We start from the raw sequence: 21047 nt of genomic DNA, 5'->3' as shown, positions 1-21047 counted from the left end.
TTTTCATCACCTTAGAAGTATTTAATTCTGGGATTTTTTGTCCGATATTTTCCCTTTTTTTTTTTTTTTTTTTTAAGAAGTAGTTCTGGGGCTGAATCTCATTTTTTTTTTCTTGGGAGGCAAGACGCAGAACCGATGATCTGTGGAGATCATCTGCTTGGCTTTCGGATCTTCCATCTCATATCTCAAAACACAGCTTACAGCCTAAATATTGTAAAGACTGAGTACGTTTTCCAGAAGTATAACTGGAGCCTGGCATTTTGCAGATGTAATTTTCTGCTGTGCCTTTTAGCTTATAAGAGGCCAGAAACTAATTTTTCCCTGGCATTAAATCCAACTAAAGATATCTGGGTAGATACGGTGCTGAGTAAAGGGAGGAAAATTTCATCCTTCCTTCCTTTTTGCCCCTTCCCTCCCTCTTTTTTCTGTCTTTAATTTGAGCTTTTCTTTGCAAGCAGAACCTCCACGGCGCTCCATCCACTTTTCCTACCAAATAATCCAAATCGCCAAGATCATGTTTCAACTATCCAGAATTACTATTTTTTATTTTTTTTTCCTACGTGGGGTCTCAGCCTGTGTGGCGAGAGCGAAGGCAGCCTCCATCCAGCCGTATTAAAGCAGGGGGAGCATTTCATGGGAAGCGTTCCCTGGGAGCAGAGCAGGACTGAAATCCTGGCCACCCGCCCATGCCATCAGGAGGGTCGGCGTTCCGTCCCAGGGGCCTGGCTGCTCCACTGCCCTGTCTCAGCAGTGACACACGTTGGATGCATCCAAGGGTAGATCCACATTTCTCACAGGCATACGACCGTGCGATGAGACAAAATCTCTTTCCAACCCCATCGGCTCCGTTAGCCGAGGAAATCTTAGGACGGGCGGTCCCTCGTAGGGTCACACCAGCCATCATCCCTGCAATCGCAGGCCCTAGTCTTATTTCTGAGGCAGTAGTCTTATTTCTTATTTTTAAATTTCAGTCCCATCTTCCAGGGTTCATTTTCACCAGTTAAAACTCCAGGTTGGATGTGTTTCTTTGTAAAGGTTGCAGATTTTTCCCTTTCTACACCCATTCTCTACATTGCTTTCTTAATCTCGTGTCACAGAAGGAAGTAAATATAGCCTTTCACTGCCCTTTTTCAGAGTTTTTTTTTTTTACTATATATAGCTCCTTTGTCGGGGTCGTTTCCAAATGCTGCTTTCCTGCTCCTGTAGCGCGTCTGTCTCTTGTGGCACTGAGGGTTTTGTTGCCCTCTGTTGTAAGGTGCTAAACCAGACCCTGAAGCTGAGGGTCTGCAGCTGCCGTGGACATGGCGTTAGAGTCCTTGCCGTATTGTTCAGTTCAGCTGCCACAGCAAAGCTCTTCCCTTCTGTGTTTTGTTTTTCTACCTGCTCCCGCTGCCCTTTTCCATCTGATAATGTCTCAGACCTCCGGAAGGAATTTCGCACAATGGTCCCTACATTCAGGGGGCCTCACAAATAAAAGTTTCTGGATCTTTTAGATTCACATCCCAAATCTCCCACCCGCTTTGATTTCCAGCAGGCTGTCAATGATGCTCGATGTGTCATCCTGCCCTTAGAACAGAAAGCTTGTCCTGTTTCTCAGCCCACCCACGGGTTAATCATCCCGCCGTGGTCTGTCGCTGATGACTGTTTCTCTTAGGAAACTCCTCGGCATGAATCTTCTCTCATAGGCGACCCCAGCACCACACTTTTATTGCTTCAGCTGGCAAAGGATTTTCCACTTCCCATCGATGTAAGGAGACACAGTCTCTCATCTGGAGATAGCTGGATCTTCCTCCCGTTGTAGTTATGTGTAGAGAGTGGCTGATTTCCTATATCCCTCTTTCCGTAACTGATACACCGCAAAGTCCTTACAGCAAACAGAACAGGAACGTTTTTTCCGCTATTTTGCATCTTAATGCATTTTAAGTCAGAGAAGGGATGCTGGCACGGCTCGTGGGAACGTGCTGTGCCAGACCAGCATTGCCTTGCAAGGTCAGGAGCATCTCAGGCGCCCCAGCACGCGGGGTCTTGCCCTCTGGCTCCGGTGCCGCTGTGGCCGTGCTGATTTCTGCCCAGGCAGAGCTCGCGGAGCTGCTGCCTGGGACGGGAGGACACGGGGAGACGATGGGGTTAGCGTGGCGGAGGCTCAGGGTCACCTGGAATTACTCGGGTGGCTTTTGATTTGGAGTTGGTGTAACATGGGACAGCCGATCTGAGAGACAGGTTACGTCCTTTCTCTGTCATTTCTGTTTTGTTTTCCACCACGAGCTTGTCTGCATCCATCTATGCCCGAGTGCCGGGAAGCTGGGAGCTGACCTGCTCGGGGCGGGGGGGCCGGAGCTCACCTCCCCGTGACGTGGAGCTGCGATGAGCGGAAAAGATGCTGGCCGTTTTCTACATGCTACCTACCTCTTCCCCCTTTTTCCTTTACTTTCCTCCCTTTTTAAAAAAACTGCTTACGGAGCCTCCTCTGTTGCCCGTCGCTTCGGGTGCCGCGTCCGCCCTACCATCTGCCTTGGCCAGGAGAAGCGGCTCCTGCCCTTCCCCGGCCCAGCTGCTGCTGCAGGAGCAGGTAGTGCCCATCTGAGCCCAGGCTGCTCTCGTGCAGGGTCCATCGATGAGTCCTCTCTGCCTCCTAACCCCAGGGAAGGAGGGCTGCTCTCTGACGGGGCTTGTCTCACCCCTCCTGCTGCAAAAAGCCAGCAAACCAGAGTGGTAACGGGGTTCGATTGCTCCCATGTGAATCAGGCTGGAAATTCGCTGTGGCATCTCGTCTCTGTTTATTTTGTCTTCTGATTGTAATGTCAAAAAGACGAAGGTACGGTTAGCCAGGACTACGGAGGCTTCTATACGAAATGTGAGCTGCAGATGCTCTTTAACAGATGGTTTGATCAACATCTGAAGGCATCCGTGACCACATTTTTTCCTCTTGTATTTTCCAAAGTGCGATTGGGTGAAAAGCTAAAAATCAATGACCCAAATGATCGTGATAATGCATTAATATCAGAGAAAAAGAAACAGAAGGATTCCAGGGAACTGGGAAGCTAAAACTCAGATTACTTTGTCCAGCATGAGTTCAGTCCTGTAGGTGATGAGAGGAACCTCTTTGGAAGGTCGTCCACAGCTGTGGCTCGTTCTCGACCCTAATGAACCCAGCAAGACCTTGGCCGTTAACATTGAGTGAATGCTGGGCTGGGCCGCCTTGTAATGTGTGTGTATATCTGTGCGTATACCTATCTATATATCAGTGTATGTATATGTCTGTCTGAGATACACACTACATTAATATCTCCGTTCAGGGGTGTGATTAAGGCTTTTGTAGGCACTGGAGGATGCCTTTGGGTGACTCAGTGGGCCCCTGCTCATCCAGCCTAGGGTGTCCGAGGTGTCACTAAGCCCATGGAAACCGGTGTCAATCACAGGAGCCCGATGGGCCGTGTTAGTCTGGGTTGGCGTTTGACCTCCTAACCACCTCAGCTGGTGTCAGAGACTCATGCTGGGACTGACAGTAATCTGGAAATAATCAGTTGCCTTTAGGGGAGCGGATTATTTGCGCAGAAGGGACTGCATCTTTCCATGGGGACCACAGAGGAGACTAAGAGGAGAGTAACCCACCTGTCTCCCTGAGGCTCTGCATGCTGAATATCCCACTCCCCCGCCGCGATGCTCAGACCCCGGCTCCAGAACAGCCCCCGTAGCACCACCGGTCCCCGGGGATGCGGGGTCCCATTGCGGGTACCTGAGGAGTCCCCAGGATGGAGAGGGGGGTGTCGGCTGAGCTTGCACGGGGCGCTGCGAAGCAGAAAGAATTCCTGCGAATTCCTTCTGTGTGTGCCCACGAGCTCCTCCGATTGCTGAGTTCAAGTGTAAAACGAGGTTGGGTTTTTATGCCCTTCAGCCTTTTCGGTCTGTCCATGAGCTCAGCAAGTGACGCCCGCTGGGGGCCAGGTGGGGTGACGGGGGCCACGTCATTACCCTTCCGCAGGTAGAGGGCTGCTCCATGGCGTGGAGGACCCTGGTCGTGGTGGCGATCTCCTGGCAGGGCAGTGCCTGAGCAGCGATTTGGGATGGGCGCTCACAGGAGCTGTGGTGGTGCCTCAGCCGAGCCAGCGACTCCCCAGAAGTGGTAGGGCCCGTCTAAAAAGCATTAACGAGAACCAGATGCGTGAACGCAGATTTTTCAAATCCTTTCCTATAAAAGACCGCACCACACTCCGTTTCTATATCTCTATTTTTTTTTTAATGCCAGGCTTAATATAATGCCATTTCCTCTATGAGAAGTGCAAATAATTTGCAGATAAACTTGCTCTTTTTGTGATTTTTTTTTCTTTTGAAAAAAAAAAAAAAGAAATTTGAAACTTTTGGATGTCGTTGACCAAAATAAGTTAAAGTTTTGGCTCTCCATGGCTTAGACAATTGAAAAAAAAGTCTTTTTTATCTGTTTAGAGGAAGAGACTACTTTTTGTTTCCAAGGCGGATGAAAAAAAGTCTTCCTGCAGGACTCAGTCAATTGTAGATGAGCTGACGCCACCCATTCAATGCAGAGTGCATCATTTCTAACTTATTGACCACAGTGAGACAAATTTTGGAAACCCCCTTGATTTTTATATTTTATTTTTTTTTCCCATTTAACGCTCAAACAGAAAAATCCTGTCATGAACCCGGCCCTCAAAACACCTGTCTTTTAAACCTAGAGTCAGTAATCAAAAGTTTCCTGTCTGGCATTTGCTTCCAGGTCTAATTTTTACTCTCCCCTCATTTCCAGTAAAAGCAAACCGTGCAGAGAGTCACTATGCGGATGCTGCTCAGGAAACTCTAGGTACCACGGGAAATGCGTCGCACGGAACTAATCAAAAGCTGCACGGCTCATTCTCCCTCTACCCTGCTACCACCCGTTCTGATCACTTCTCTGCTTAATAGAGGTACTAGATGAGTGGAAAAAAAAAAAAAAAAAAAAAAGGTGAAAGAGCCTCCCCATTGCCCGCTCAGAAATTAGAGGCTTCCTTGTCTGCTAATCGTGCAGAACATGTGAATCAAAGAGACGAGGATGGGGAATTTGGTCTGGGCTAGCAAGCAGTGTCTGCTCAGCAAGGAAGGAGGCCAGGAACTGAAGATTAACAAACGATGGAAAAAAAATTAAAAATTAAAAAAATTAATTTTTTTTTTTTTTTTTAAAAGACCCCTTCCTCCCTATCACTCCATCCCTCCTCAAGGTGCAGGGAATCCTTGCAAATTGAATTGCACTGGACGGCAATATCGAGTTAGTAGCAATAGAAATACCAGCTTCCTACCTCTGCTCAATCACCGTTCCTTTGGCTCTCTGAACACTACAAATTGACTTTTCCTGGTCTTGTGGCCTTTGGAAGCCATGGCTTACCTATCTAGCACCTCTACTACGCAGCTAGAGAAGGACTAATCTCAGCCTGTCCCACCAGGCGTAGGGGATACGGGTTCCCCGTAGCGTTGACATTGGCATTGTGAATGGTTCTGTTTCTAGATCCCGTGGGGAACAGCTAGCTAGAGCAGGGGGTTTCGTTCGGGCAGAGTTTTCATCTTTTTCATCAAGCTGACAATTGTTAGGCGGCTTCAGAGAATTCCCAGTGAGCATCCCTTAGCGCACCCATCTGATGGCCGTAAGGGTACACAGATTTTACTTACGCACAAATACGGCGTCTACTTCCGCGCCTGCGCTGGAAGAGCCTCTTCCCCCGCCCCAGACACTGCTTCTCAGCAGCAAACGTGCACCTTCTTGAATTAGCAACGCCCAGAGTTTGCATGCGGTGAATGCTGGCAGGTGAACCCCATCAGCTCTTCCCCCCGCAGCCAGGCAGGTGGAAGCCCAGGAGTGGCAGGGCACTGAGCGATGCCGCATGTTTGTGAAATCGGATTTTTGCATGCTCTTTTTTGGAGTCCGTTTTAATTCTCAAAATCACCAGTCTCTGTCTCCCTCAGAAAGCCAACAAACTGCAGTTTCAAAAAGTATATGTATCTCTGATTTTCTCCATTAATTGTTCCAACTTGTATCTTTTCTTTTCTTGCTATTTTTTTCCCTGCTGGCTATTTTTATTATCTGTCAGTCTGGAGGCTAAGACTCACGCCTGAGACTTGAGTGTACCAGAACTCAGGAGTAGTGTGGTAAATCCCATCTCCGAATGGGTAACAAAGAGGACGGGGGCATCATCGAGGTTTCATAATAAGCAGTTCTCCATGGTAGAAAATCCCTTGTCCCTGGATAAATAGCCTGAATCTTTGAGTTAGCCTCCTGCTACGTGTTTTGACGGTACTGTGGCCTTCCTTGAAGCTTATCCATGAAAGGTCTGGTTTAAATATTGGGTGATCATCAGTTGCACAGGCAGCATTTCAATACGTTCCCAAGTGGCAAAGATTTGGTCAATAGTCTAGCTGAAAAAAAATAAAGTTATCATGACTTGTGTGGTGTTGCCGCTTGCCAGGTGAGGCTGTTTCATCCTTGGAGGCAGAGGCGTAGTGCAAGTAGGGACTGCTCCCCAGAGAAAGGCTCCTTTTAATGGCTTAACGTTGGGGTTGTTTTTGGCAGAGATTAAAGCAAGCAGTGATATTCGTAATGCTGTCCTCTCACCTGTCCGCGTCCAGTTCTGTTTTCTGGAAAATCAGCCACTCTGATCGTAATGTCTTCCTTGCATGTCTTCCTAGGCATGAATTGTTAATTGGTAACGCCAGTATAATTGTTTTCTATTTCCTACTGAATTCCTTCCCACTGTGGTCCTCATTTCATCTCCCCCATCTTGAGTTCTGCAAGGGAAAGGGAGGATGAAACAAATTATTGTCTCAAGTTCATCTTAATCCATTGGAGACCCTGAGACGGAGGGTTACAGACTGGTTCTTCCACTGAAAGAGAAGTCTTGAACTTCAGGTTAGCTACAAGAGCATCTTTGATACCTGCATCCATCCTGAGCGTAGTGTTTTATACACTGTGCTTTAGGAAAACTATAGGTTAACCTTGAAGGGACGTAAGGATAATTCAAATCTCCTGTTTTCCTGGACCCTTGGGCTACCTGCCTGCAATCCCCCACTGCACAAACTCTTAGGGGCAGATGCCAGCCCTTTGATGCATCTAAGGCTGAGTGCTAAAAGCCTTCATCTAGGATGCATATAACAAAATAACAGTAAACGATGAGGCAATCATGGAAAACTCAATGTAGGTAAATTAATAGAAAACTGCTTAGAAGCTGTGGTTTCTTAATGTACTAAACCAATGATCTCTAGTCAATAAATGCAATAATGCCTGCATTTTCAGACAGTAATGTAACTATACCAAGCCAGATTATCAGGCCTATCGTATTCTGCTTTGTTAGAGACTTTCCTGGCGTCTACTCGGAGAGATGAAGGCACCACGGAGACCTGACAGTGGGAAGAAATGGCACGCAGGCCGGGGAAAGAAAGGTGTTTTGCAGAGCCCTTGGCTGGCCTGCGGGTCTGGCTGTGGTGTGTTTCTTAAAGTCTTGTTTAGGAATAATCAGCCAGCTCAAAGATGCAATCTAGCTGGTTTTGCCCTGCTCCTGAAATGCAGAAGAGCTGAGCTGGCAAACAGCAAAAGGTTGCGAGAAGCTGCAGGGTATGTGTGATGTGGTGTTTGAGAGCGCTCAACGTCAGTTTGGGGAAGAAAGGCTGTGAGTTAGGAAGAGAGGGGTGATCGTAACAGCAGTGCTGCAAAATACCAAAGGCCGAGGTTAAAGACGTGTCTGGCTCCAGTGTCCCTTTGCTCACCCGAGGCCCCATGCTCGGCCAGCCTTAAGTGGTGGCTGTGGGGATGGTGCAGCTCTGGTCTGTCTCGTTATGACTCCCTTCAACCCACGTCTAACACCGTGGTTGTCGACGAGGAAGAGAAGAGGGATTACTCACCATGGCATTGATCATTGGCTGACCTTTTGTTTTCCTTATGCCCAGGTTCCTCTCCTCCTAGAAACTCCATTCTCTGGGCTGAATTCACCTTTGCAGTGGCTTTTCTGAAATCACTGGAGGCAAACCAGGCTTGAGCCTGGTCCTCTCTTGATTTCTGCTCTAGTCGTGGCAAGTTTTGCACACACAAATGTATTTTCCCTTCCTCCATGTCTCCAGTAATTGGTTTCTGCCTCTTATTCACAGCTGCGACCAGACTGGAGCCCAGCCATAGCCACAAAGGCTGTCATTCATTCCCAGCGCTCCCGCCTGGTTTTAACAAGCTGTTCTCATACGCCACGAGCTCAGCACAAACTCTGGATTTAAAACCAGACTCATTTCCCAACAGGAGAGAACCTCTTTCTCCTGGCCATGGCTTCTCAGAAGAATGAACGCTGTTCCTGCTTGAGTTCGTATGCAGAGACGGATCTGAGTCCACCCTAGTCCGACTCGGTTTGGCTAACATTTGCTGCCTACAAAATGAAAGGAGAAAGTGAAATAATTGCTCAGGAGTAGTTTAGAATCAATGATGAGACATTACAGGTGATACTTTTTATTGACCCGAAATTACGGCTCACGTAATGAGTCCACATTCTTTAAAAGTGCTGGTTTGACACTGTAGAGGACTGTGGAATGAGCCCCAGACCAGAGGGTTTCAAACAGGAGCTGAAGTCCCCAGCATCCTAAGGAGGCTGATGGCAGCTTATTTGAAGGTTAGTTAATATTCATATTTGAAGGTTAGTTCATATCACACATATTTGGCTGCTGAGTGCTGGGCTCTTGGACCTAAACGAACCTAAATGCACAGCCCACTAATGCAACGAGCATCTTTCCATCAGCGGTGGGACCGCGGGTTGGTCCTTAGCGTGGTCGTCCAGCGTGGGCTCTCGTGTTCCGACTGGCAGCAGAGAAAAGGTCAACTCAGTTTCTGTCCTTTGCTGTATTCAAGTGAAAAGCTGAAAGTTTTGTAAACTTTCCCCAGAGTCAGCTTGGAAACATAATTGTTTTGTTGTTGAATGTTTTTAATAGATGCCAACTGAAATTGGTTCTGAAGACCCAGGAACTAAAGCCCCCGCCCCATTACGCTGTTACGGCTTCCCATAATCTTTGTCTGTGGTTGCAAAGCCACGGTTTTCTTTCCCCTGGAACGAGCAGGGCGCCTGCCCCGTGCTCACCCCCCTCTTAGCTATCACAGTTCCAAGCTTCAGTTCATGTTGTCGTGTGTGGCTGGATTTACTGCGCTCCTCACGCTCATGTCACCGACACGGGCACTTCCCACCCAACTGAGGCTCATTTTCCATCCGCTCGAGCGCCATCCAAAGACCCCTCCTCCCAGACACTCTGCGTCACTCTGCATGACGTTCTGGTTGAATGAGAACATGATCTTGGATTAGCTGACAACATATATCTCTATATATGTCTGTATTTCTTTTGGACTCTTTCCTACCAGCTCCTGCAGACCCCAACAGCATCCTCCTCTGCAGGGGTTGTACTTGCATGTGATTCCAGGTGTCATTTCCAATGAGAGAATTGCATGGCAGAAGGAAAAATTCTATTAATTGTCCGTGTTGTCTCATGTTGTCTACGTTAAAACAAAGAAGCGTCGGGTTTTTTTCTGAGTAGTGAGTACTCAGGAGCAAAACCCACCCAGATCTTAATTGTTCATCAGATTTCTAAGCGATTTTTTCATGTGTAGAAGCGTTGCACCTCATGCTAGCAGGCTTGAAACTCCTTGCTCATATTCCTCGCCGAGTTCAACGCGTTCTTTCTTGCCTTTTGTGATTCTCGCAAACGTTTGCGGCACATTTATGGTGGGAGTGGAAAAGGGGCCCAAAGAAAAGGCCCTGCTTTACTCAGGGACAGGCAATTGGTTTCACGCTGAGGTCGGTGATGGGAGCAACTCAGCAGAGGACAAGGCATAAAGAGATCGCTTTGAATTCTGGATATTGGTGTGTTGCCGATTTGTTTTTATAAAACTTGCTTTTAAAAAAGACCAGGTAGTTCAAACTATTAGTACTACTGGAATGCAGTAGAATCCAGGAATATTCTTCTGTAAAATCAACTAAAATAAAGGGAAAAAAAAAAAAATCCAATTGGCCTATTTAGGCTTAAACGACAAAAAAATTTTCAATCTGGTTTCTAATCCAGGAAACACAGAATCAGAATTGCTTTTAACCGTTTGGCTCATTGTGTGCGAGGATTTTGGTAGCATTAGCAACTAAGGCTTACATCCAGAAAGGTATTTAGGCACGTGCTTGTTCCTAGATTCCTGTGTGGATTTGTACCTCTGATCTGATTTTCAGCTACGCTCAACATCTGTTGGCCCCGGGGCTTTCAGACAGACCCTGCAGGTGGGCAGCACGCTGGGCATGACCTCTCCAGTACTTCCCTGAATTTTAAAAATGCGTCATTAATTGGAAGAATTCCGCCTTTTCTGACTTGGTCATGAACAAATTGTATTTTCTCTCAAACCAATCTTTCGATGTGAAATCGTTGCCCAGCCGGTGGCCACGGATAGCCCTGCCTGGCAGCCCGTTCCCTGGGGGTCGTTCATCAGGACAGCGGTGACCCCCCCGGGATCGCGCTGCGCCACTCCCGAAAATGCTGCCTAAGCACCTTTCTCTCCCTGTAAATGTTCGGCGTCTCGCAATGTGAAGTGACTTTGTAAAAATAGCACCTTCTTACTCAACAAATCTGCTCCCTGTGTGTCTTCGAGTCACGTCTTCTTCCTTTACTGGCAAAAACAAGCGTCTGTTCCCGTCAGCACGGTGCAGCCGACATGGCTGGGGAAAAGGGAGCTGGGTTTTGCTTTGCTTCAAATATCAGCACTTAAGTTCTGGTTGAAGAACCTTGTGCCAGTTTGGAAGGCAAAGGAGGACTGTTTGGCTCTGAGTTTTGAGGTGGCGATGCTGGGAGACAGAAAAAAAAACCACCCAGGTCTTTGGTTGGTGACCTGGAAATCTGGTGTGGAAACCAGAATTCCTGCAATGTTCTTCCCGCAAATTGAGTCAGAGCATTGGCGGCAAAACGATAAGTGGCTACTGCGATGGCGCAGAGTATCGGGAATTAAATCTGCATTTTTACTCAGCTTTGACTCACCTATATAAAAAATATTGTCTGTACGTGCAAGTGCCTTGCACTGGTTGTCTAACCTCTATTAGTGTATTTTAATATTCAATTGCTATTCAGAAAATACCAAATTATCCAAAACTAATTGCAGTTTGGTTTCCCCAGCGCTGTCTCTATAAAGTTTGCCCTTTCATAAAGAGTCACAAAATCTTTTTTTTTTTTTTTTGTTTTGCAATTTTCACGTGAAAATTCATCATCTTCATTTGGGTGAAAGTTTTTTAAGTACAAATTTCAGAATTTGGAAAATAATTCCAGCTGGGTGGTCCGCGGACTATTTCCCAGTGAGATCATCTCTGTTTCTGGAGAGATTTTCTTTTCAAACCATAATTGCAAGGTTTTAAAGAAGTGGGATTCTAATAGAAAAACAACAATAAAATGCCATATTCCGAAGTTGTAAAATTTTGCTTTGCGTGTTCATGACACCGGTAGCAGAGCTGCAGCTAGATGTTAGCTAGCTTTTAGATCGAATCTTTATAGGATACAAGGGAGTTGCACATTTAAGTGTTTGTATTTAAGTATTTAAATATACGACTGGGAAAAGAGAAACTCTTCAGAACATATAAAAGGGGCAGATCATGTTTGAAGAGGGAGGAAACACAGGAGTTGCAGAAAGGGAAAGGGCAGATCTGAGCACGAGAAGTGAAGTGTTTCCAAGAAAGTTAAAAGTTCAAGATAAAGGCTGTTTTTAATTAGTATTTTCTTATTAGATGTAGGGTTTTGGAAGGCAGTTGTGAAAGAAAAGCTTCCTCGCTCGTGATCGGAGCCGATCAGTGATTTAAGGAGTCATAACTTCATTGTTTAACGTCATTCTGTCCCGCCAGCCCTGGCATCCCACGAGGGGCTTCTGTTTAAGTCCTCATTATTTTCTCTCTCTTAATAATCATCCCCATTTCACTCATTATGGTGGAAACATTTCTACAATGCTTTCTTTAAAAAAAAAAAAAAAAAAAAAAAAAGAAAGAAAATAAATATTAATTTTTTTTTTTTGGAAAAAAAAAAAAGCCAACAGCAAAACTACATCTCACTGCTGCTTGGAAGTGCTCTTGGTTTCTAATGGCTGGTGGGGAAGGACTGCGTGGTTTCCAGAATGACTCCTCCTGCTGTCTCCTTTTTGTCTTTGTTTCAACGTGTTTCTCTGAACAGTCAGAAGGTCAGTTTGAAAGATCGTGTCTTCTCCAGTCCCCGCGGTGCTGGCACCAAAGGGAAAGGCTCTCCACAGGCTCAGGGCATCCGGAGGTCCCCCAGCGCTGACCAGAGCATCGAGGACAGCCCGAGCAAAGTCCCCAAGAGCTGGAGCTTCGGAGACCGCAGCCGAGCCCGGCAAGCTTTCCGCATCAAGGGAGCGGCGTCGCGGCAAAACTCAGAAGGTGAGGACTTGGGACGCTGCGCCGGATCCCAAAGCCTCATCCAGCCCCAACGTCTTCTCCATCTCCACCCAGGAAGGGCAGAGCTGCCAGCCAGGTCTCCTGCCCCTTCCAGTCCTTCAGCTCAGAGTATAATAAGAGATAAGAAAACCCCTGTTGGCACCCGTGATAATGTATATATTTATGTATATAGGGGTGGGGAAAGGAGGAAGGGTCAGGCATCTAGAGATGGATGAGAGCTGCAGTTGGCATTGCTGGATGTCACCATAACACGTCTTGGGAAATGCTCCCATGGGGATGCTCAACAAAGATATCTCCTGGGATCGCTGTTTGTAATCCGACTTGCGTTTTCTCGCGCGGCACGGGAAATGGTAACACGTTGTCTTTGTTTCTCCCTCTCCCAAACCCAGAAGCAAGCCTCCCCGGAGAAGACATTCCTGATGAGAACAAAAGCTGCAACTGCGAGTTTGTGACGGAAGATTTGACACCAGGACTGAAAGTCAGCATCAGGGCAGTGTGGTAAGAGAGGGAGAGCGGGAAAGCGGTCTGGAAAAATAAATAATGGGGGGGGGGTGGAATCTAAAAAATTTAAAGTCCAAGCAAAGGTGGCAAATGCTGAAATGTCTGTGCTGCAGGCTGTTTTTCCCCTGGGTGGCCTGCCCTCCTTTACAGAAAATTCTGCCAGAAAGGGCAATTTTTGCTGAGGGAAGGAATAAATGGAGAAACAGGAAAATCCCCCGCAGGGATGCATCCAAATGATCATTCTCACCAGCTTTGAGATTTAACGCTGACATTTAGAAAAGCAATGCAGAGAGGACATTCGCACAGCTGATAGTCCGAGGGGCATCGGGGACCCCCCGTTGCAGACAGGGCTTCGGCCCCCGCAACCCCCTTCCCCTCTCCTATTGCCGCATCCTCTCCCACACCCACAGGGTTGGGATTTATTCCATTTTCCTTCCACAGCTGCTCCCCGTGGTGTTTTTTATCTGCCACTAAGCAGGTCAGGCTGCAGCCCAGGGACTATATTTTCTCTTTCCTCTCCGTCTCCTGCAGCATTATGAGATTTCTGGTCTCCAAGCGCAAGTTTAAGGAGAGCCTTCGTCCCTACGACGTGATGGATGTCATCGAGCAGTATTCAGCTGGTCACCTGGACATGCTCTCCCGGATTAAAAACCTTCAGGCCAGGCAAGAGACCCCTCCCTTTGCTTCATTTTTTCCCTGTTTTTTGTTCGTTGTGGAGGTGTTCCCAGGAGAGAGACACTTTCCTTTGCAGCTACCACTTATTCTTTTTCTTCCTAAGAGAAAGCCTCAAGGAAAACTTCGGTGCTTGTGGCTGGAACCCACAGGGATGAGCAGGACAGGGACTGCAAAGGGGGGTGTTATGCCACTAAAACTGCCTTAATGCCCACCCCAGGGCATACACACATAAAACACGGCTCGTCCTCCTCCAGGCCTTACTTTGGGAGTTTCTGTTATTATATTATATCCTATAAGTACAGCAGGTCCATATCTCAGTGATCTTCCTGGCAGGATAGCAAAGGTTCAGTGCCCCAGTTTTAAGGCTGATCTGGACAATTGGGTACCTTTCTGGGAGCGATAGAAAATAAAATCTGGTGTGCTGGGTGTGAGCCGGCTGTGATGGGCAGAGGGGGCAGCGAGGAAGCAGCACCTTCCTCCCGCCCGTCGGATGCTAAGCTGTTTCAGGAGAAATCCCTCCTGGGATGGTGCAGTCCGGCAAAAGTACGTGCAGATGGGGCTTTCTCATCCAAGCCCACCGACGTAGGTGTGGTTTCACCGAGCTGCCTTTCGTCCTCTGTGCTCAAATTTTAGGGGGAGATGAGTTAGTTTTAGCAGGGGAAAAAATGCAAAAAAGGGGCAAATGGAACCAAGAAGGGCATTTAAAATTTCATTTTTCACTACAGTCACCCAATTATTTCTCCTGCAAAGAAACCCAGGTGAATTCGGTCCCCTGACCAGAGGACCTGAGCTAAACCTTTTTGCCTGACCACTCCTCCCTCCGCCCTGACGTCCCACGTTGGACGCTGGACCCCAAGCCCCCAGCACCCCCCAGCTGTGTCGGCTCAGCAGAAGTAGCCCCAGTTCTGCTGAGCTCGAAGGACATCCAGAACAGAGCCAAGGCTTGGCCATAGGCTATCTCCAGTCAAAATAATTTTCCATTTATTTGTATACTGGGAGTATCTCCCTTGATGGCTGTGGCAGCCCAGCTTCCTCTGGAAGCCATTTGAGACGTTTTCCTTTAATTTCAAACCCATCTAGGTCCCTGGCAGAGTCAGAAAATGTGCAAAAAAGTGTGTCTGGGTACGCAGGCAGTTAATGGGAACCCCAGGAGTGGAACAGGAAAATTGTCTTAGGAAAAAGAGGAATCTCTCTTCTCCCATTAACCTCTCAGAGACCATTTTAACTCTGCTATTTTTGATCTTCAAGCAGCAGAGGTAACTTTCTCAGCCTTGCTGCACGCTGTGCGTTTCCCATTTCCAGATATGCAGCCAGAAGGTAAATTCTCCCTTGCGAGGGAGACTAAAATATCCTGGAGAATTTCCTCTGGTTGAGCCTCTCACCCCCTGTTCAGTACAAATTCAACGGTTATAGATCCAAGACATGTAGCTGAATCTGGAGAGGGAGGAGGGGGATTTATATTTCCTAACTTTAATGACCTGAAATGTGAGGCGTCCCGGCTGCCTCAGTGGGTAGTGAGCCGTTGGGGTTGTCGTCTCCACTGGCTCCAGGGGGGACACCTGAGTTTTCAGCCCCCCAAGCTGGTGTGGCAGGTTGCCTCACCGTCCACCCAAGTCTCCCATTGCCGGTCCTCCGAGGTGATGTGCTGCACAGACAAAGCGGTTTGGTTGGCTGCTTCTCTGGGGGAGGTTGGGGGTAAGGAATATCAACTTTCAAAGACCAAACTGAATTCTCCTTTCAGCTGTACCCATGGGACGGCGAGGCTGAGGTTGCTGAGGCTGGGCTAGGCTATCCACCCCAGCACAGGGAAGTCAGGAGGACCAGGAACTGCTTTAAAAGTGTGAAGTACCTGGATTTGGGCTCCAGGGCTACCAGGAAGCTTCACTGGTTTCACTGTCCCCACTGAGCAGGAGACCAGTGATGGTGATGGGAGCAGAGCCCCTTGGGGTCATCCTTCGAAGCACTCATCATCAAAGCCAGGTGGGCACCAAGAGGTCCCGTGGCTGATCACTTGTCCAGTAGAACTGGAAGGGACACCCTGTAGACGAGGTGTGTGCCTGGGGTGGCCATGGGCAACGTTGGGGCATGACCCAGCTGGTGCTAGAAGTACAGTGCACCCATACGGTGGACTCCAGGGAGGTCATCACGGGCCTGCTCAGAGGAGAGCAGATATTTTTATTTCCTTTTCCATCAGCAATCAAAGCACTGTGTTCTCCCTGCCAGCCCAGCTTGGCAGGGCTGGCTGTGACCTCCCGTAGACAGGGCTTTAGTGGATTAAAGCTGCATTCCAGCAAATTTCTGGGGTGTTACATGCACTTTCCTCTTTAATCATGAATGTCTCTGTCACTGTGGTGTGTCTGTAATGTGCTCTTTTTAGTGTTGTGTTGACATTGTCCCGTGTCTCATCCTGACACCTTGCCAGCCATGGATGTCTCCCATTCATTGAGTTGTACAATCCCGCAGCGTGTCTCACCGACTCCGGCAACTCATGCTTTTCTGAACTAGCTGAGGATGTGTTATCTAGCACTGGAACTTAAAGGAGAATGAATATTTGTTGTTGGTTCATATCCAACCACCTCAATGGGATATTCTACACATATACAAATATATTCCAGAGGGTAAAGCATGTTGCCTGTTATATCTGGGGCGGGGGGATCTCCTAATGATGTTTCAGTGGTGCCTAAATCCCCAAATCTTACACCAGGGTGGGTAAGACTCTGGCTTTCACCGACAACCAGGTGGTAGGACAGAGCCTTCTGTTTCCAGCGGAATATATTTTCAGCGTCTCTCTCTTTCTTTCTCTGTCGTTCTGTTTTTCAGTTGTTTCTTTCTGCAACTTTTCTGACCAACTTTTCTCTACGTGTTTCTTCATTATGCATTTTGCTGGTGTCTTTTTTTCTTATTTACTTTGCCAGGATAGATATGATTGTGGGTCCCCCGCCCCCTTCAACTCCCCGGCATAAGAAGTATCCAACCAAAGGACCCATGTATTCTTCCAAAGAATCTCCCCAATACTCGCCTAGGTTAGGATTCACCAAACGCCGCTTTCTCTGGATTTTTCATTTGCTTAATGTCAAACCCCTTTCATGCCAGTTATATGACGGCATTTATCACTTAGCAGTGCAGCTTGCTAAATCGTGACTCAGAAGGGCTTGCCACTCTGGGTACGCTCTGATTTACTTTCCGTAATGAGCTTTCACACTAGGCAAGCCAAAGGCAAAAAAAAAAAAAAGAAAGGAAAAAAAAAAAAGAGGATTTTCATACAGTCATCAATAATCATCAGTTTCTTCAGCTAGCGTATTTTCTATTTTCAGTCTTCTTCTAGGTGTTAGAAAGCAAAAATGTATCTTTTTAAAATCCCATATTTTATAAGGCTCTCTTCAAATGTAAAAGGTGGAATATTTACCCACAAAGCCAATATAAATGATCTACTGGCTAAAAGATGAAACACTCCACACACGAGCGAAGGAGCCTCTGCAGCTCTTTGTGCTACGAAGTGAGTTTACTTCAGTGGGCAAAGTAAGAATGAAGTGTTTAAAGTGTTTCATACCCGAAGAACAAAGTGGTCTCTTTTTCTTGCCGATGCGACTCCACCGACCACGGAGGAACAAACGGTGTTGAAATATTTCAGATGCGGGACTCATATTCAAAAAAAAAAAAAAAAAAAAAATCCTGTTTTTGCAAGCAAAAAGAAGAGCAGGAATCAAACCCAGCCCTCAGTCGTGCAGCGAGGTTTTTCTCATTGCCCTCATTAAGTTCTCTCCTTAAGTAAAGCTGTACCTGAAGCTGATGCCACGAGGAACGTATTCTCACTGAAGTTCCCATTTGAGGGCATCCTGAGGTCTGGTCAGCGGGGCCACGAGCCGAGCTCTATTTTCACCTTGTATTGAGACCACTGGAGCCCAGGGCAGGTATAAATATTTGCCAGAAAGTCATTTTCCCAGCACAAATAGTAGGTGATTTTTAAATGCAGCAAGCTTAGCCTCAAGTATTTTTTTTTTTTTTCTAAATATATTTGCCCTCCCTAAGAGCTAATACATGACAAATCTCTTGATTTTTATTTAAGCTGCTCTGAGTAATCTTCGCTAGAGGAATGTGAGTAAAAGGAATATTGAAAGCTTACCTTTTCCCACTCAGCTAGCTCAAAGATTAAAAAAAAAAAAAAAAAAAAAAAGGGAATTTTCCAGAAGCCCAAAGCATTATGCTTGGAAAAAAGATGCTCCCAGAAAAGCATTTTTCCCATTTCTCCTCCCTGCCAAATGATGAGGCCCAAAACTAGTTTCAAAAAGGAAATAACTTTCTTATCTGCCAAAACATTTTGATTTTAAAATGAAAATACCTACAAAAATACATACAGATGGATTTTGTTGTATTTAACCTATAAGATCAGCTGTGCGACAAGCCTTCATTAGAAGTAAGATTTTCATGTGAAAGCTTGTGCCTCGCAGCCAGAAAAGGTGATTGAGGGATAACGGGGGAGGAAGCCCAACACCTCACACTGGGATATTTATTTTATTCAATCCAAGCCTGTTGCTGTATCAGCTTAACGTCAATGAGTTTCCCCCCCCTGTTTTTACAGTTTCTAATACTGATGGCCAGATTAAAAATCTATTTGCACATGCCCACTAGGCTCCTGGGACATTGAAACTTAATAATTGCTCCCTTTTTCATTGAATTCCCTCATTTCTTCTGTATTGAGCTGTGGCTGAGAGGCTCCAGAAAGCAGCAGAGCACAGAAGGCTGCTGAAATCTCTGCTCCCACCCATTAAAAGCCTTATGCTGTGCTTAATTTTCGGCAGCTGCATCCTCCCACAGACACCGGTGGCACTTGTGAGGTTCTCGAGGTGCCCGATGGATGGGAACCAGAGCTCTGAGCAGCCCCAAGCCCAACTCCAAAAACTCTGGGTCAGGCTCTGCTGCTGCCATTGGCCTTCATCATCTCAGCGCCACGTGGGTCTGCGCCAGGGGGACACATGCTGTGGGGTCCCCATGGGCTCTACCGGCTTCTCCTTTTTAGCCTGCGCACCCCTGTTTCAGCCAAATGCTGCCCAGCAAAACGGAATGATGTCCCGTGAGCTGTCTCCACCCCGTGGATTGCGCTGTGGTGCTCTAGTGACAAGGGCTCGGTTCAGCCAAAAAGGTTTCTGCAAGTATCTCCCAGCAAAGGCAGCTGGATTCCAGTGGAGGTCCACGGCTGTGGTTTGGCTGAAGGTGTTTGCTCCACGCAAACATAGACAGTTGCACACAGGGACAATTCGGATCGAATTCCCTTGATCGGCTGATTTAACACAGAATAGGTGCAACCTCAGCTGTAATTTTTAGCCAAGAGATATTGGTCAAAATATGTCTAGAGCAAACTTTATTGTGAAATGAGGAGGTAAGTAGCCAGTCCTGTGACATGGATGAAGGGGGTTTGGCTTCAATGCCTGGATTGTGTACAAAAAATTATAAGAGATAAAGAAAAAAAAAAAAAGAAAAGAATCGAATATATATTCCCAAACACTTCATTTTTATCTCATTTGAGCCGTTTGACCTTTTGATGTCTGCTTCTGGCCCGAGGGTGACATATTACACCTCTTTGCATGCACTGTTAGCATGAAGCATAATGAAGCATGAGAAAACCTGCACTGTGGCTGATGCAAGACTTTACATTTTTTTTGTACCATTAGAAAGAAGGAAAGATATCAAAGTGCACTTTAAAGAGCAACCCTCTTTCTCTCTCCCTCCCAAACTAAGACCCAGCAGAGCCTATCAAGGACAGCAGATGGCACAGTTTGTCACGCATCGTTAGAAATCTCTGAATCCTCTTCTGCCACGCAGGCAAAAGCAGAGGGCTGACTCTTCCAAAGCCTCAGCCGAATTCTTCCCTCTGCATGTGTGTATTCGACACAGCCAAGATCAGTGTTGGGAAGGCACAAGGCTCCCCGCGGGATGTAGTGCAGAGGTGGGATTTGGCATCTCAGAAGATTCGTGGTCCTTTGTCACGCAGTAGGAACATACACTATTCCCCTGTGCTTGCCAAGGTGGAATATGTTCTCTCTTCTTCATCTTTTGAGCTTTGCTGCCCAATTTGGACAAAACTTCAAATTCTTTTATAGTGGCTAAGAGGACCTCCTGCTCTGTGCAGTGCCCAGCCAGGCACAGGTAGGTTGGGAGCTCGCAAGGAAATTCCTCTCTTCTCTTGTATCAGATAAGGCACAAATGAAATCTGTGCACTTTGCTGAGGGTAGGAGCACTCTCCTCTGGTCTGACTTCTGCCGTGGGGAGCAAAGGAGTGGGAGACCTTGAGCCTGGTTTCTCCCGTCAAAAGAAGATTGGTTCACCACCTTCTCCCCTCCCTGCGCTGAAGTCAGTTGTTCACAGCTGCCCATTGCACCTCCTCGGTGCAGACCCTGCCTCCAAGGTGAGATCTGGCTCTCCAGTTCCTCAGAGCTGTGGAAGATGACCACCTCAGGGGTCAGGACTATGTTAAAGTATAGACACAAAGGGAATAAATCCAGCAGGATTTGTCCTGGGCTCTGATATCAACAGCATATGGGCAAGGGCTTCTGAATGCTTTGTGGGTGAGCTCTATGAAGTGCTGCAGTCCTGCTTTTAAATCACAGCAGGTCCACAGGCAAGTTGTGTCCAGCCTGAAGGTGATGGAAGAAGATGGTGTTTTTCTATATGGTACTAGTGATCACTTCATCTGTGAAGTGCCAGCTGGCCTCCTGTGCTTTACATGGATCGTGCAAGGCTCACTTACAGGATAGCTCTCCTCTTAAGGACGTAGCAGAGAGCAGAAGCTGTCCTTCCTCAGTTTCCGCGAGATTAGAAATAGCGTTGTACAAGACTATTTCTGCTATTACGATACTCCATAGCATGGCAATGTTCAGTTTTCCTCTCTGTGTTACAGTCTGTCCTGCCTCCCTGCTCTACTCAGCAGCTGTTGAAGGACATCTCATTTGCATTAGTGGACACGTTTCAGTGTTAGTGCTGGGCTAGATGGGACACGAGGACAGAGCACCCGGTTTTTTCTTGGCCTTCCACAATATTCAGTAGCATTTAGACTTTGGGCCTCTTTAAATGCATGTTCATTGTTTTACTAGTCTACTTGCTTGTGCATACAGGAGAGGAGATCGTACAGTGGCTGTACTACGCCTTGACTTGTGATTCCAAACCAAGGTAGCCCGAGGTATCCAATTTAATACCTCTTTGCTTACATGGTAGCAACATTGTCGTAGGATTTCTTGTGCTGTATGTCATGTCAGTAATTGCATCCCTTGTGGGGAGTTCCTGTACGTGTCAATAATTTGCTTCTCCCATTACAAGAGAGAAATAAGGCATGCATATTCCTCACACTTGTAATTATAGCACTTGGTGCTCCTTGTACTCCTGTGCTTATGTTGCTAAGCAAAGGATCAAACATGACTTTTTAAACGGAACGGTATTCTGTCGCATCCC

The 21047-nt window shown here is 47.0% G+C and overlaps 1 protein-coding gene across 6 annotated transcripts in view; it reads left to right on the top strand.

Moving 5' to 3' along the window:
• The window catches only part of KCNQ2 (potassium voltage-gated channel subfamily Q member 2), a 67740-nt gene that overhangs the window by 43636 nt on the left and 3057 nt on the right, over positions 1-21047 (top strand). For 2 of the 6 annotated variants that reach the window (XM_054218320.1, XM_054218319.1), the window contains 3 exons: positions 12187-12410; positions 12818-12926; positions 13461-13592. In XM_054218320.1, coding sequence (XP_054074295.1) covers positions 12187-12410; positions 12818-12926; positions 13461-13592 — 465 coding nt within the window. Of the gene's footprint in view, positions 1-4762; positions 4817-12186; positions 12411-12817; positions 12927-13460; positions 13593-16519; positions 16628-21047 lie in introns of all 6 variants that reach the window. The other 4 variants (XM_054218316.1, XM_054218317.1, XM_054218318.1 and 1 more) reach the window with 4 other exon arrangements.

The sequence above is a fragment of the Rissa tridactyla genome, chromosome 12 (genome assembly GCF_028500815.1).
Source record: "Rissa tridactyla isolate bRisTri1 chromosome 12, bRisTri1.patW.cur.20221130, whole genome shotgun sequence".
NCBI classification, from domain to species: domain Eukaryota; kingdom Metazoa; phylum Chordata; class Aves; order Charadriiformes; family Laridae; genus Rissa; species Rissa tridactyla.
This window is presented reverse-complemented; position numbering and strand designations above follow the sequence as displayed.